General features: G+C 37.2%; 1 protein-coding gene across 1 annotated transcript; it reads left to right on the top strand.

The window, feature by feature from the left end:
- The first annotated feature begins 251 nt into the window (after positions 1–251).
- On the top strand, positions 252–5,105 carry LOC146134561 (uncharacterized). The gene is made up of 6 exons (XM_083397840.1): positions 252–480; positions 1,374–1,490; positions 2,853–3,103; positions 3,838–3,963; positions 4,209–4,273; positions 4,647–5,105. Exons 1-6 carry the CDS (start codon positions 252–254, stop codon positions 4,993–4,995), a joined length of 1,137 nt encoding a protein of 378 aa, XP_083253966.1. The 3' UTR covers positions 4,996–5,105.
- The last annotated feature ends 12,965 nt before the right edge of the window (positions 5,106–18,070 follow it).

The following is an 18,070-nucleotide window of genomic DNA, read 5'->3' as shown; positions in this document are numbered from 1 at the left end:
TGAAAGTAACGCTATACAGCAACATTAGTTACAGTTATTTAAGAAAAAAATGTGTGTTCTGGGAAGTTTATTGAGGAAGAGAGACCAGTCATAATTGTTCTTCGCTTTTATATACAGTTATTGCTTCTTTTTTGTGATAGAGCACCGACATAATAGATTAACTTATCTGCCAATTTTTCCAGGACGCCATAAAGGCAAACATTAGGCTTGTGCCCTATTGCTTAAACACAAAGTTTTTCCAAAAAAACACCATGGGAGACTTACCAGAGGCGGAATTCGGCAGCAGCATGTTCACCACAAGTGCTTTGACCAATAGCAGCATCCCATTTTCTAACCTCACACCAGCTCAGGTGCCAACTTACGCGCGCAAAACCTGGATTGCCACCCAAGTGCTGGTCAACCTTTGCACTCTGGCCTTCATCTATTTGCTCGCCAGACTGGTCAAGGACGAACTGCGCCACGTCACTCACCAATTTGAAGGTAAAATATCGTCTGAATCGTTTCTATTTTACTGCGCTGTTTATTTAGAATATTGCTGAGCGTAACCTTAAAAGTTTTGGATGTCGGCAGACGCTTAGGTAATAGATATGTCCCTATGCCAAGTAGTAGTACGATACTTGGGTGATATCGGCGCCGTTTTTATTTTACTGCTGCTGCTGCTGCTGCTGTTGTTTTAACGATGTTGTCCAGCGGAGTAACCTTGCAAGTTTTGGATGTCGACTGGCGCACACGATCATATAGCAACTTTAAACTCAAAGGCTTAAAATATACTTTTATGGTGTTGGGCACGTTCAATTGCGTTACTCTGCCCATGTTGGTTTCGCGAAACAGTTAATTGTTAATATATTTCACGAATTAAAGATACATACTAATGCGTGTAAAACAACCGTAATGAAACTTCAAGAAGCTCGCAAATTGTTTATAAAAGAGAATTTCTTGAAAGGTAGTAATTAAAAAAATTCGCGACTAAAACTTTTCAGAAAAAATTGAAGTTAATTTCTTTGAATTATTTATTAGTAGTATTTAGCAGGGGTGAAAATAGAATAATTTTCCTGCCGAAACATTAAAAACATTTCTTGCTTAAACGTATGAAATTTCTAAAAGACGATGTCACAAATTTACAAAAAAAAGTAATCTTGTAAAACCAGAGATAAAAAATACTATGTAACTAAAGCGCCGTTCCGGTAGAAATTCTTTACTGTATTTTGTTGTCATTAAAAGATAAATTCACCTGCCGGAAAGATCAAACTCATTTTCAGCCAGGACTAACTTCTTAAGCCAGCGATTTACAAAGTGTCATAGAACAGCCCGAAACAAGCAAGGACATGTTGTTTTAAAACAGCCGAGTAATCCGGCCAACTTATTTCACTCAGGATCAAAGGGAAGGACGCGTAAAGTAATGGGAGCTCGTCTCCACCGAGTCTGCATCGGAGCCGCGGTCTTTGATCTTCTTTTTGTCGCCACAGCTCAGTTTTATCTCTTCACAGCAGGTATTTTGTTTAAAGTGGTTCACAAACTGATTTTCGCGAGAAATTTTTAAGGGGTTCGTTTAGCATCTTTTTTTAATATTATCTGATCGGAGCCGATACCCGATACCAAGTGGTAGTATCGGTACTCGTCCGATACTAGGGTGGAAACGGTGCCGATACTATATTAAATTTTAGTAGGAATATTCGGGATGATTTGCCATCCAGCGCAATGTTTGGTACCTTGAAAGATTAATTTATCAAAAATATTAAACTAAAGGTAACTAAACTTCTTTACAATAAAGGAAATTTTTTCCCGCAAATTTGGAAAATATACTAAAAAACGCTTCAATTTTATTTTTTGGCTTGTTTGAGCAAAGTTATAAATGACGTCGTTTAGTATCGAGTCGGATAGTGATACTTTATGTCAAATATATCGGGTATCGTTATCGTAATGAAATATCAAGTATCGGCCATCCCTGATTATAATGACGTCATTTTGTATCCGATGGTGATATGTCAAATACATCGGGTGTCAAAATAAAACGCAAGCATCGGAAATTCCTATTACATGCTTTAAATCTTTACTTTATCGCATAAATTTGTTCTAGCTTGATAAAGAATCTAAGCCTGAAAACTCGATTTACTAGCAGGTGCGCATCTATCCTTATATGACGTCATAATTTGGAATGTACGATATTATCGGACCAGAGCTGACACCCGATGCGTGGTATCGGTACATCAAGATAGGTTATAGATTCTTGCATAATGAACGTAAATTTGTGGAACACGCACCTTAAAAACAATACCACCTAAAGCAGAGAAATCTATAAAACCATAGTATCAAGACCAACGACAATTAAGTCAAATGCACAGTAATATCCGCGACAGAATAAGAACTTAATAGTCTGAATGAGACATAAATCTGCCGTTAAACGTCCTAATTTTATGGCAATAAGGCCTAAAATTGTGGGGAGAGGGTATGGGACGATTGAGAGCCATGGATCTGGCAGGGGCCGCTATGGTGTCGACGTTTGGGCGCCCTACCTATAGTTCAAGGGCGACGCTGTTTTAGCACCGCATATTTTTAGCCCCGTGTGGGGCTATTGGTGGGTAATGGGTGGGGCTAAAAAAGGGTTAGGTTTAAAGTAATTCAGACGATTCCAGGACTTTTTCCAATTTTTTCGTGTATTACGACTATTAGTCCTATTTTGGTCTTATTCCGACGGATTTAGGACTTATTCTGATTTATACGTTATTACGACTATTAGGTTTTAGTTCTATTTTGGTTCTATTCCGAACTGTGTTTTATTCCGACGTTGATGTTGTGTTTTGGTCTTATGTCCGAAATCCTAAATTTGTTTATTTTTCCTAACTCCCAAACAGGAGGCAGCTCCTCCAAGCTTTGTGAGATTACAATCTTCCTCTCCTCTTTCGTTTACTCCGGAGCACTCCTCTGCACTTTCACCTTCCTGTGGTGGCGCCAGAGAGCGCTCTACGCCAACCCCATGCTACGCCACCTATCGACCAAATGCTCCAAGGTCATTAGTTGGGTCAGCATCGTCGGTTTTACAACGACCTTTGCGGTTCCAACTTTTGGCCAGCTGGTTTGGAGGAGATACATCGCAACTCAGGAGGTAATTTGCTTACGTATCTCACAACTATGCCAAAAAAATTGAGACAAAGAAAATATATATATTCAGTCGATCAAATATATATACAATAAAACATATGTACACACATATGAGTGTTAACAACTGAGATCTAGCCCTTCTGAAGCTGCTTTTTGACCAACGATTACGGCTAACATATCATTAGTACACTGAAAGGCTTTCAGTGTACTTCGATCAAATATATTAACAAATTTGGGATGACTGATCGGAGCCAAAACCGGCACTGGTCTAGAATTCTATAACGAAACGAGTTGTCAAAATTGTAATTGCAATTAATACACTAAAATGGGAGACTAAATATAGCAATAATAACCCAAACTCACACCCTAACACAAATGATACTAGTAATATAAACATTCGGACAAAATGCGCAAGGATTCTAGACCAGCGCACCGAAATCTGATTTCCCAAAAGAGTCCTAACATCAGTACTTGTCCGATTTTGCGATTCAATGCATTGATTTCAACCGTAACTTTTTTTTTTAGGTTTTTGAATTTTTTTTAAAAAGGTAGGTTTGCAACTGGATGTCACTGATTGGGGCTATTAATCATCTTGAACGTTGAATTAACGAAAGCGTAAAGTAAATCTAAACAATAGGCAACCGTATATCCTACAAGAAGACCTTTGAATATAACAACGACATTGTTTATGTTAATATAAAACAACCGACAAGCAGTGTAATCCGTTCATGCTCCCAGGGTTGCGAGTTGAAACCGCGGCTGATCCCGACTTTCAAGGTGTGGTATATCATGTACACCGTGGGATACTTCAGCAACCAGCTGCTACTTCTATGGCTCTACGTTCACCCTCTACTGGTTCACAAGGTACACCTCACTGTAATCGGTTCTATATACTACTTTGCGATCAATTTGGGGTCAAAAATACAGAACAATGTCGAACTTTAACGTGAGTGTAATCGTTAAATGTTAACTTGAATATTGTTGAAATTAACAGCTAGTTGAAAGATGTCGTTAACCCTTCGGCCAAACCCTTACTATAGAATGTCCCGATAATCGTGCTGTCAATCACTTTATCTGCAAACTCACCAAATTCCTGTTGTTTTATTCAGAAACGAAAGGAGAGCTTGGACAACGCAAAACGAAAGTCAAGTGGCGCCTCGTCCAATGAAGTGAAGTAAGATTTTCTGTCAATATATTCTACACATAATATATTGGAGTATCTATTTCTCTCGGATACTCATACAGCCATTAGTACCGTTTATACATTGTTTTGAGTTAGATTAGGGTTAGCTTATAGACAATAAAGGTAATTTTCCTAGTTTTTCATTATTTTATAATTTATTTCCCAATCAATTTAAATTACTCAGTTAGTCGAGAAAGGCCTATTATCTTTCGCCAAGCCAAAGTTAAGTTTAAATAAGTTAACTGTTTGTCAGATGCATTAAAACAAAAACTTTTATGATTTTTTGCCCAATTTAATTTCATCCCATTAACTTCAGACCTGGCAAATGCCCAATTATTTTTTTCTCTTGTTCTTTTTCCAACAGTAGCACCGTACCGAAACCCGACAAAAAAGAGAAGAAATTCCGCCAATGCATCTTCCGCTCCGTCGTCATAGCAACCTGCTGCATCCTCAACGACGTAGTAGCTGCCTCCGGAGTGATGTACGTCTCCAGAATAAACCGGGATCGCTGGATGATGTTGATCCCTCATCACATCAACCTTCTCATCAATCTGATCTGTATGATCCTATGCTTCGTCTACTGGAGGGACATCCTGATCCCTTGTTGCTCCAAGGACAAGAAGAACACCCAAGAGCCGGTGGATGATTCGGAGTACTCCTTCCGTACCTCGGATACGACTCGGCTCAGCAAAGGGCAGATTAATAAGGTTTAGACTCGTTTTCTTAAAGATGAAGTTCCTACTTAAAGTCAGGGTTGCGAAGTCGGTTTAAAACAACCCGAGTTGGACTCCGGCAGAAAAAACAAAGTACATTGTGACTTTAACTGGCTTAGCAAAGGGCAGAATGTCGCTTCTAAAGGTCGCGTTCCACTTTGATTGATGTTGCTTAAATCAGGGCGGGAAGGTTGGTTTAAAACACCCCCCCCCCCAAATATGCGATTTTGTCGAGTCTGACTTTAATCGGTCCACCAAAGGGCGAAACTTAATAAGGTTTATAGGCTAACCGGTCTTCTTCAAGGTCGCGTTCACAATTTGTTTGATGTTACTCAAAGTCTGGGTTACGGAGTCGTTTCAAAACAACCCGAGTAAGACTCCGGCCAAACATGCGATTTCATCGAGTCCCGAGTCCCGAGTCCGGTTCTACTGCTTGTATTCCATCCGTCCACTGAACTAAAATAGGGCGGAAGGCAAACTAGCAAGGCTTCGAATAGGCGTTCTTAATCCCCGCGTTCCTATTTAGATTGATCTTACACAAAAACAGGATTTCGGAGTCATTTTAAAACAACCTCCGACTTCGGCCAAATTTGCGATTTCTTCGAGTCCAGAGACCGGCCCCGACCCTACAGCCTGCATTTTAACCAGTTTACATTACAAAAACAGGGTGGAAATATAGCGATCCACTTGTAGGGTTGTCATACAACACACTCCCCACATAATTTTCTCAAACTGACAGCAGATTAAAATCAGCGTGAAAAACTGGTGTAAGTCCACTCGGAAGCATGGTTTTGGTGTACATTTTACGTCTACATATGCAACTTACAACCATTATGCGATTAAACTGTTTTTTTTTTTAATAAATCACACTGAAAATGTAGATTGCAAAAACAGCTGGTTGCAGCTGACACTGCAGCACCCTTTGAAATCGCGGCTTAAATGCTAATTTATCATCCTCAAAAACTCGAAAACCCTTTAGTTGGAAGTGGGATTACAAAGGCTTAACAGGAGCAGGAATTGTTTGTTACCCTGTTCGCTTGGTTGATTTCGTGGAACCCAAAGTGTTGCGGCCAGAAGTGCGATCGTTAAACTCGCTTAAAATGGTTCAATTAGAAACTTTAAAGCGTATGTTTAAAGGTTAGGCCTAACATATATGAGAGTTATGGGGTATAGCTCGGTGGGTCATGGCTGTACAACATTCAATGCAACAGAGTTTAGCGCTTTGCTGGTTGGAAACACCAGCTATATCGAGCGAGTATTTTTTATTTGCTAAATCATCACTGCCAAAAGCTCCCGTTAAAAAAATGCAATGTGTTAACTACTATTTTGAAAATGATATTAAACATTATTTAAGGGTTATTCGAAATGTCTAAAATATGGCCTACTTTTGCATGGTCTTTGATATTTCCTATTTCGTCAAATATTAAATTTATTATACAAGAACATTGCGATTGTTGCTATTTTAAACACTTTGTATAATTTATCAAGTGGTAGAACTCATAGATAGACATTAAAGCGTATTTTTAAAGGTTTTAATGCACATGTATGAGAGGAATGGGGTATATATAGCTCGATCTCTTTCGGCTTACAACATCCAATCTAACAGTGAACCTCAGACCAATGAAGCCCTTTGTGATCGATGGCTGGAAATTGAAGTTGTTTCTTTACATTTCCATTGATTTGTATTTTGCAAGTTTTAAAAGTCAAAATTTTAAGGTTTGATTAAGGAATTACAAAAGGTGTAACCAACCTACTTTCCTATGCTACAGTCTTGATTTCACCGAGAATACTGCGCAATTACGAGGACTTTAATTATTAATTTCCGACGCTGCGGCAATGTTAAAATACAGTTATTGATTTTATTGTGTGAAGCTGAATTTAACAGCCTTTGTTAAATAGTCTTACTTACCATAAAAAAGATTTTAACTCGCATACGCCACGGCAAACTGTAGATAAGCTATAGGCCTAACGCAACCTTTTTAATGAATTCCAAAGTTTTTCATACATAGGTTTATATCGTTTGTTAGAAAGCTGCGCTACGTTTATAAATTAAAACAAAGTTTTCGATGTAAAAATCTACTTTTATTTATTTATTTGTATAAATAGCTTCGGGGTCGGTTGATCGTAATTATGTTGAATCAACGAATATTGCCAAATGGTGTTTGTCATTTTTGTTGACATATTTGGTGTTTGTGTCAGTATTAAACCATTTTCGTTCGCCCGTCACTTTTTTCTTGTGCACATCGTTATTTATTGGAAAGCTATACCCTATGTTTTAAATCATTTATTGCGCATATCTTTCTTATACAACGCACAACACACATTTTATCGCTTGCTGTAAAATTCAGACTCACGTGCTCTGCCACGCCGTCTAGCGGAATGTGTTCATTGTCAATTTTGCTCCAATAAGAAAATGTTTAAATTAAGACTTGGTGGTTCAGTTGTACATAATTCGTAGCTGGTCTAGCATCCTACCACATTTTCGTTCAGGCTTTAATCTTTCTAACTTTATTTGGGTTGGAGTGCGAGTTAGTGCTTGGTTTGGGTGGATCACGTATAATTATAATATCTATTCTCCCAGATTTATTTCTTCCTTGCAATTTATATTTCGACAACTCTTTTCGTTACTGTAAAAAAATGAAAACAATCTTGCCAACAAATATTTACTACTGTCAATGGTCGTGACTGCTCAGCTTTTTTATTATTTGTCTTTCTGTGTAATAAACAGCTAAACACAGTGTCTATATTTTTCTAATGAGTTGAAAACAACAAATTGTTACCACATTACACAGACTAATTACATCGTTTAAAATTCTCCCTTAAATTTTGTTTTAGTAATGCTAACTCGAAGAACCGGGATAATGTAGTTAACTTAACAAATACGTTAAATTCTAGGATAATATACAAAAAACATATACCTACTCCTCTTCTATATTTTATTCTCGGTAATTTGAATATTGAATAGCCTGTCAGTTGGAAAAAACTATACAATTTCAAAGTTCACTTGGTGTATTACCGGAGTCACCGTCATCTTTTAGCTGCGTCGAAAAATATATGTAATGAATTTATTTACCTATAGGCTGCAAATTGTATTAAACAAAACCGAAATATTTAGCACGGGCAATTTATAAGAAGAATGAACTTTTCATTAAAATTTTTTTCGAGTGTAAGCAATAGTAAGAGTATTTTAAAGTGCTTATTTCCAGTGACAACATTTTATAAGTCGATATAAATGGAATTAAGTTACCAGCAATAACACATGTTGCGTTTAAAGCATCAATGTATCAATTTCTTCAATCGCTTTCCTATCGGATTTCAATTCAACGCAACATTCCACAAGGGTTTAATGTAATTTAATAACCTCCCTCGGAGCTTTATTCACACAATAAACAACGTAGATTGAAGGAAGACCGCACACAAAGCTTAATAAGTTACTAAAGACATTTATACAAACAAGTAAAATGTGCATCATATGTGATTAGGCCTGTCTGGAGTCTTACTGACCAACGATAATTGCACACATGATATAATACACATAATTTGCCTCTGTAGAATAGTCTAGCAAAGCTAGCAATTTATATCAGACACTATTAAAATATCTTAACAGATATATATTTCGTCGGCAAAGGCATCCTCAGTATATTTGAATTAAGATCTACTATATCTATATCAGTGTACAGTATATCAATATTTAAGATTTTTTTACTAGCTTTTCTAGAGTAGACTATTCTGCACTTACTGCTCAGGAATTCAGGTCAACTGTTATCTTGCAAGGGTCAAAAAAACGGACAGATTCCCATTATACATTAGTGTTTGTTTTTCAACAATTAAGTCAAGAATGTGAGATTTTACAAGGAGTTGGTTTTGGAAAACTTACAACTTTGTTTTTTCATATTGTTTCCTGTAAAATCGACGTAAATTATGCATAACGTCAAGGCCCTAAATCGTTAAACAAGTAATTCAAAGCTTTGACAAGCGGCTGAAGTGCGAAAATTCAGCGTTGTAATGACTGAAGTAGATTACTTGACTTAAGTCACTGTTTTAAAATGACTTGACTTAAGTCTTTCAGACAAATTACTAAGGTTATAATGTTTTTTTAAACATTGCGTTATAACATTGGATTATAATGTTTCTACATAACAATTTGCTTGCTATGTAAAGTTCGTTTTTCGTAGTTTTTGCTTTTGTGGTTGTATTCAAGCGAGTGTCACCAATTTTTGTAGTTTTGAAGGGGGGGGGGGGGGACTTGACTTGAAATTGACTTGGTATAATTATGACTTGATTGGGACTTGGTTTGTGATTTATCAAAAAGACTTGACCTATACTTAATTTATTTTACGAATGACTTGACTTGGACTTAAGTTGTTTTAAAACTACTTGTTTACAACACTGCGAAAATTCCACAGGCCAAGTGTTGTGATAAGCATCCACTCGAGTTAGGGTTAAGTTTCGTACAACCAGCGCCAAAGACCAGTCCAAGTTTACCAACAAACAAATCCCGAAGGCAAACCGGCCACAAAGCCACGAAGAGAGAGTTTGGCTTGTATCTCTTGAAGCTCGAGCCTCCTTCAAGCATCTAAGGAGCTGGCGCTGGCACGCTTACAAACCACATGCCACCCGCTTCTACTACAAACGCTAACAAGCTGAGGGCTGATTGCTCAGCGATAATTAGACAGTTGAGGTACTGAGTGGAGGAACACTTTGTTTTCAAGTGGTTTCGGTTTATTTAATAGATATATGTGTTTATCTCATTTTAATATATACTGGTGAATAGAGTAGCCGAGAACTTACGGTTACATTGAAAGTGTGTTGAAAGAGATCAGGGGAATATTGGGATGTGGTATACGATATTAATATACGATATTTAATTGCGTAGTTTATAACTCGCAGGGTTTACGAATAACTTGCAAAAGTCAAAATTCTATTAAATCACGCCAACCGCTTCTACTGCAAGCAATAACAAACTGGGGTGAGGGGCGGAAGTATATGTTTTTTTTCGGTTTTTAATGAATATTTGGTAAAGCAGGGTCCAATGGTTTCACTGAAAGTGTGTTGAAAGGCATAAGGGAAATTATTGTGATGTGGCTTCCTATACCATATTTACGTAATTGCGTAGTTTATGACTCGCAGAGTACACAAGTAATTCGGAGAGTTCAAATTCAAACCGATATTTAGTCAGTTAGAGCCGTGGTCGGCAAACGCCGGTCCGCGGACCGGTACCGGTCCGCCAGGACTTGGTTACCGGTCCGTAGCAGGGTTGTAAGATTAAAATTTTGTTGAAAAACGAACTTAAATATCCTTATTTTGAGAAGCTAGTAAGGATATAGGAATTGGTAATTATGTTATACCAGTGTAATTTAAGAAAAAAAAAGTTCTAAAAGTTTTATTGAAATGAGCCGCGGGCTGGGTTAAACTAAATTGTTGGCTGGCCGGATGCCGCTCGCGGGTTCCAGTAAGTTCAACAATTCTAAGATGTGGGCATCTCTTTGCGGCAAAACAAGCATAAAGTTCGCATTTAAAGTTGTCATGTCATAAATTTCCTTTCCTGAACATTTGTTGTTTTTAAGGCCGGTCCGCGACAAAATTTTAGTTTTAAACCGGCCCGCAGTGCAAAAAGGTTGCCGACCCCTGAGTTAGAGCAGTAAGTGGACAAAGACTTTGTTTACAGAGGCCTTATGGCTGCACTGAAAGTGTGTTGAAAGATATTATGGAATTTTCCAAGTGTCGCGTCGTCTACGATTCACGTAGTTGCTCAGTATAAAGGGGCATACACTATATTTCGCAGAGCGAAGTATATAGGTTTATAAATGGGATTATGCCCGAAATAAAGAATATGGGGGATTAGGACTACATTAATTTAGAAATACATTGGTTACAGATTTTTAACAGTATGGCGAATTGTGATATTTGGCGGAATACTTTGCAGGCCAATTGATATTTTAAGGTTTTGAAGTGGAAATATAAAGAAAAGTTGAAAGTAAAATATAAAAACCAAAAACTCATTTGACACCTTTTGACTTACAAAATCGCAATACACCAGTGTTGTCAAATGATAAGGGCGACAATGACTTAACTTAACTTATGTCTTTTGGATAAAATATTTGTTAAAGGGTTGAAATAGGGAGTTTTCATTAGGCTTTTTTTTAATTTGGGTAATTATTCTTAAGTTTTGCACATAAAACAATTTTCTTGCTATATGTTGCTTTTTTGCTATTTTTAGTTATTGCTTATAATAATCGGACCAATTTAGTTAACAATTTTTTTGTAACAAGCACTTGATTTGGATTGACTAGCTCTAATTATGAATTGACTTGGGCAAATGACTTCAACTGGGACTTGACTTATTATTTATTTGAAAAAGACCTGACTTGGACTAAAGTTATGTTGTTGAATCTTATTTTTTTTAAAGCTACTTGCTTGCAAAGCCTTACAAATAGTAGAAGGCACACAAACGCGATTTAGTTGCCGTCTTGCAAACATCAAAGAGCGCCGAGTGTTTATCGGCCAAACAGCAAGTCACGCGTCCAAATCCCAGCCGAGTTGCTTTTAAAACGCCCAAGTTCTTTCGGTCTATTGACCGGCGACAAAGGCCGTCTCTCACTACACGGGAATCCTTGTAAATAAACTCGCGACGAGCCGTGTTTTACCGACGCGCGTCCATTGTTGACTGCCCAGCGGGACACAAAAGAGCTTTGCCCCCTCAAATAAAAAGCTGCCCCCTTTTAAGCGCAGTGTGCTGGCGGATTTAATCAGATTAGAGACCGGCGCTTTTTTCCGGATTCCAAGGCGGATAAACGGATGTAGAGGCATTTTAGCTTTTATCTCACATCGCGAAGTGGCTAAATGCTGTTTTTCTTGCTAAAGTCTTTCATTGTTTGGTAAAGTTTGGCAACGGAAGATATATTTTTGCGACTTTGTGAAAGGATTTTACAGTTGACGTATTATGTCGGATTTAGATGATGTTTTACAAAGTGTGACAGCCCTAATGCATCTTAAGCCTATACAGGAGATGGGGATGCGAACATTTTTTGCACAATGTGCGCAAAAATGCGCACGCCAAAATGTGCAAAAAATGTGGGCCATTTTAAACTGCCATCAAAAATGTGCGCACTATTTTTCACAATGTGCGCACATTTTAAAATGCCTTTAAGAGTTAGAGTTAGAAAGGGTTAGACCTAACGTACAGAGTTTAGCTAAATCTAACTCTACATTTTTTAAGGCAGTTTAAAATGTGCGCACATTTTTGCGCACATTGTGCAAAATAACGCCACGTCCCCTGCTATACAGGCCGTTTTTAGAATGTTATATAATACATTTATTGTTATCAAGTCATATTATTAGTTAGCGTCCATGTTTTCCGAACTCAAGATAGATGATTGATTTTTACGCCAAGAAAAGCATTTCAAATCTTGAAAGAGCAGAGCTAACACAGGCATGGCGGTTTTCCGTATTTATTTTCTCATAAACCACAACGGAGAAAAGCATGTTCAGCAATAGGCGACGTTGAATGAAGGCTTTTTACGTATATAGAAGTGTAAGAACGTGTATCATTTTCTCATTTACTGAGGATTTGAAGGTGATACAAGTTCATATCGAAATGTCTTACTGAGGTTGATGTCGGTCTATTCAAACTTTTTGGCTTAGCAATTAATTATGAAGCTACATTTATTCTACTCTTATAATGGAGACGAATATCGAAGTGACTAATCAGCACGGTCAGTTGGCCACGGAGTACAGCAAATTAAATTAGTCGCTGGCCCTCAATATAATTCAATCTACACAAGGTTTCTCACACAGGAAAACAATTTAAACGAAGGTTCCCAGATAGGAACTGATTTAATTCTATTCGGACCTCAGCATTTCTACGGAAACCGTGTCTTTGCGTTGTCCCAATTAAAGGGCCACAGCTACTAGTAATTACCTTTTGTCCAGTTGCTCTGAATCACGGCTGGCATTCCGAGTGTCCAGCATAGACGCTTGGCGAGCGCTTATTACAGCGTAACTTAATACCGGTCGCGCCCACATTTCAATCCTATAGCTCATACTGGCGAAATGTTACAGGTGGTGCTAGTTACACTGTATGTGTCGGCTTTCCAGGCACACAGAGCAATGTACGGACGAGGTCAGGCAGTTGACTGATGGGTGTTTTTGGAAGTCTCTCTCTGTTGGTTGCTTTTAGCTGGCGCTACAAAGGAAAGGGACCACATAGGTTGATGCAAGAGCTAAAAATAACGCGGCCGTGGTCTTATACTGCTGTTTACTTACTGTTGACTCTGTTGCTATGCGGACTGCGAGGGTTTTTGATTGTTTTTAGAAAAGCTGTAATTTCGCTGATCCAAATGTAAAGTGTCGTCGAAGATTAAACTGTTTATTCAGGCTAGATGTTTTTAAGACTTCCTTTACTTGCGCAACAGCTCTGATTAGACGAACTGATTTCGGTTATAACTTTCCAAAGCACCCGGTATTTTATTATGCGTATGCCGCAATCGTTGGTCAGTAATACTTCGGCATGTATAGATCACGGTATGCTTTACTATCGTAGCTTTTAGTAGTTGAAACCTGTTATTTAGGACAGGGTGATACTAATACAAATCAAAAAACAGCTCCTCTGGTAATTTTAATTCTTGACTAACGTTTCGGCAACCTATGCAAGCTACCTTCGTCAGAGGAGCTGCTTTTTGATTTGTACTACTATGTCTGGTAGCAACAGTATATATATTGAATTGAAAGGGTAACAGTAAGTAGGCAAATTTGTATATCTTTGAAAAAAATTGTGTACATCGAAAAAATTAAGAAATTTAGAACTATATGGATCCTGAACGTCAATTGTTAGCCTATTTAAAGAGAATGCTTAAAAGAGAATGTTTAAAAGAGTGTGGGAAGTGGATGCAGATGTTTAATATATGTGGCATTTTTTATCTGTTTCTTGTCATTCGGTGGTTTGAATGCAAATAAAGAAATTAAGAGCCTAAATTTATTTTGAGCTATCAAATGCGAGCTGTTATGATTAGTGGATATCATAGGGGCTCAGCAATCATATTTCATATTTTTTTTAAAAGAAGAGAGAAAACTACTAAATAAAGGTCTTACTAGAAAGCCTATATAGTCCTGTCCCAAAGTACATAAGGTGTTAAAGGCATCCTACTGGTGGCGTGTGCTACAATATGACCTCATAAATTAGGGGCGGCACCCAAGCTAAACGTTTAAGAGAGCAATAACGCCACACGTGTTTATTTAGCCACACAATGAACGGTTTAGCGCTTAAGCTGCAGTAAAACACAGTTAAAAAACGCGAAACGCAGTAACTATCCTATATTATAAACGTGTGCAATTTCTGTCACGGTAGTGATAAGATACTTGGTAATAATATAAAGAAAAAACAGAATAAAAAGGGTAATGTGTTGTGTTAAGGATTATCGGTTAAATATGCAGCCATCAATTTAGCCTGTCGGTAATAAACATCTGTTCAACTGCCTTATTGCGTTTTTGTTTTAGCAACAAAAAATGTTAAAAGATATTTTACGAATTGCTGCCATTTTGGGGAAAATGGTTGGAGGTTGTAGCAAGACGTAGGCTAATAGGAATATCAAATCCCATACAGAAGTAGGCAGGTGTTGTAAAACCGCAGTAAAACGCAGTTAAAAGAACGCGAAACGCAGTAACTATCCAATACTATTAAATGTGTGCTGAGCGTATTCTGCCACAGTAGCGATTTAAAAATTAAAAAAAAAATCAAAATAAACTGAAACCAACGAAACATGCACACATATGTGTTTTAACAACTGAGATCTGGCACTTTTGAGGCTGCTTTTTGACCAACGACTACGGCTTACGTATGTGCAATGACTTTCGGTGTATTAAAGTGAAAGCATGAAGATAAATTAGAACTAAAGTGTTAGGGGTTATCAGTTAGTTAGGTCCCTAACCCGCTGTCGTTTGGGTAAACCTGTCGGTATTAAATATCTGTCGAGCTGCTTCATTGCATTGTTGTTTTCGTTTAAGCAACGAATTTTGTTTCGATTTTTCTTTTAGATTTAGACAGAAATAATAGTTATATACTTGATTGTGAGTTTGACAATTATATTTAAATTTGACCGTTTTGATTAAAAACGAAGTAAAACCAAGAAACTGTAGAATTGTTTGCCAGCGATTTCATTTTTTTTGTAAAACACAGAAAAGATATTTTACGAATTTCCGTCATTTTATTCGCCATTTTTTTTCGTTGTAAAATCTGCGCAGTGAACGTATTGCGGTTTATGACATGAAGCGTGAAAAACGACTCTCTATATAGATAAAAATCGGAGCTTGCTTGTAGGTCCGAGAAAACTATTTCAGTTTCGTTATTTATCTCGTTAGGAACGCCTACTGTGTTTTGATATGTTTTACATTTTAGAAAATCATTATTTTATAAAACCCTATAGCTAGACAACTTGTTTTAATTCTTGGTCCTATTTCAATGATGGTTGCTACGAGTGGAAATATCTGACGTCCACAGAAGGATAAACTAGAATGCATTTGGACTAAAGGTACGTTTAGCGCTGGATAAGATACCACATAAAACTTTCATTGCCATTAGTTCAACATCTTGTAAAATATAAATGCTTCAAAGAAATTCAACTTGGAAAATTTTGTTACAAATTGCTGATTTAAAAATAGCATAATCTGCGGAAAAATCGTTTCGAGAAAGTGGCGGAGATTAATCGAAGCATCAAAACTAATTCCTTTGCCGCTTTAACATGAAGATTTCTGTACATTTTGCTCAAAGGCGTCGTGCGCCTCAGCACACCCTCGAAAAGAAAAGTTATAGACTTGGAATCGATAATATCTTTGAAATGTAGCTCTTTCATTGAAAGTAACACATCTCTAACCTAAAAGTGTTCGTAAGTAATTCTTTATGACGTCATGTAACAAAATAACTCTGTAACGTCATCCCAGAAAAATATTGTCAAGCTCCCCCAAATGGATCCAAGCCAGCCCACTAATAACATGATTTTCTGTCTACGTTTAAATTTATGTTCTTATATAAATAGGCCTCATGTACAAGGTTTTGCGTTTTTTGCCAAACTGAACTGGGTAAAATTTGTGTTTTCCACCATTGACCGGGCAGTAAGATCCAGTGTAGTAATGACTTAAGTCAATGACTTCACTAAGTGCACTTAAGTCACTGTTTTCAAACGACTTGACTTGACTTAAGTCATTTGGGAAAAATGACTTGACTTGACTTAAAGTTTTTTTCAAGTATTTTTTTATAAAATTGAGCTATTTATCCTAATTTTAGCACATAAAACAAATTACTTGCTATATGTTGCGTTTTTTTCTTATTTTTAGTTCAGTTATTGCTCATAATCATACAAATTTAAAAATTTTAACAGTTTAAAATTTTATTTTTTAACAAGGACATGACTTGAAGTTGACTTGCTCTAATTATGACTTGACTGGGACTTGACTTGTTATTTATTCAAAAAGACTTGACTTGGACTTAAGTTGTTTTACAAATGACTTGACTGGGACTTAAGTCAATTTAAAATGACTTGTTTACAACGCTGGTAAGATCCATATCTGACTCTTCTATAAACAAGACAGGAAAGTAATCAGTTAATGGAGCTAAAATCTCCGCATTTATTTACAAATGCACTTCAAGAGCAGCAAAAGCAAGTAAAGAAGCGATGACAACCCGGTTCAGTGCAGTTCGATCTGTCGCTTATCACGTGACGTTGCCCTATGAAGGGCGCGCGCAAATCACGTAATCCACCCTTAAGTCTCAAGCCGTGACCTCGACGCAGTTCACAAGGTCGAAAATAGCGCCGGCTTGCGTCAAAACCTCCCAGCGCTGAGCAGTGCTGCAAATTTCACAGCTGGTGCGGTATAGTATGCAACTATGCAAGGCTTGATATAGCTTACTTTGTATGCAAAGCGTGATTTGCTGTCCTAAGATAAGCCTTGTAACGCAGCTATAGATCTAAACTGAATACGAAATTTTGGATAATATTGGTCAGAGGTTGCAGTAAGACTTAGTAAGAATATTGAATCCCACACAGAAGTAGGTAGCATTTTGAACTATCGAATAATTTTTTATTCATTTTCAACATCTAAATACGAAATAATATGTTGAAGAGAAACGCAGTCAGAAGTTGGAAAGCCTTTTTTCGGTGTTTATTTATTTGAGCAGTTATTTTTTTATTTTATTTAACACCCGTTTATAGAAATCGTGAAACTGATTTAATAGAGAAAAATAGACGGATGTCAAAATCACCCAAGCATCAGGTTTTGTATTTCTTTCTAATAATAGTTGGTGAAAAATATTCCCGTTAAAATCGCTTATTAACCGATTTTTAGTTTCCGTTTAATTTCCTTCACATCTGTTGGCTCCGTAAAATCGCAATAAATTTTATTTTTTAAATCACGAAATAACACCAAAATAAACAACAGAAAAGTCGTATTAAAAAAAAAACAACAAACAATGCTTACAGATTAATGTAAATGAAGTAGAGGACATATTACTTCTACCCAAAGGTTTTATTTACGAATCTTTCTATAGCTGACTATACAAGATAAAAACAAAGTTTCACCAGCTTTAATAACCAAGAAAATATTCCACTCACAGTATATCAAGATCCGTGAGTTACACAGAGTTACTCATCCAATATATGCGCCAACGCCCATTTCTACGCCCAAAGGGGTTCAAAGTACCCGATAAGCTCGCACACATACTTCGAATAGCATCAGCATCTCCGTAGGAAGCTCAATAAAAAGACCAGAGTTACGCGTCAAGCAATAACAAAAGCCCAGATTGTGTGTTGATGACAAGCTGCTGAATTGTGCGTAACGCGATACAGTGTACGGTATACAGTCATACACGGACGAATATCAACACAGCGCTGTACAGATTTGCAGCCAAACTGTGCAAATGTTTCAAAAGTCTGCAATGCTTCAGCCAGTGATTATTATCAAACTGTGAGTAGCGGAACACGAATGTGCCACGAAAAGTCTTAAGTGAGCCGCGCAGAGTTGTAATCAAGTTATTTGTAAATTACCTTAATTCCCAGTCATGTCATCAGTTGGCCAGGTCAAGACA

This window comes from Ascidiella aspersa, chromosome 9, assembly GCF_963924565.1.
Source record: "Ascidiella aspersa chromosome 9, kaAscAspe10.2, whole genome shotgun sequence".
Classification (NCBI taxonomy): Eukaryota; Metazoa; Chordata; class Ascidiacea; order Phlebobranchia; family Ascidiidae; genus Ascidiella; species Ascidiella aspersa.
This window is presented reverse-complemented; position numbering and strand designations above follow the sequence as displayed.

Coding starts and splice junctions, on each gene's coding strand:
- LOC146134561 (XM_083397840.1), top strand. CDS start 252: ATGGGAGACTTACCAGAGGCGGAATTCGGCAGCAGCATGTTCACCACA. Junction 481..1,373: donor CGTCACTCACCAATTTGAAG/GTAAAATATCGT, acceptor TATTTCACTCAG/GATCAAAGGGAAGGACGCGT. Junction 1,491..2,852: donor GTTTTATCTCTTCACAGCAG/GTATTTTGTTTA, acceptor ACTCCCAAACAG/GAGGCAGCTCCTCCAAGCTT.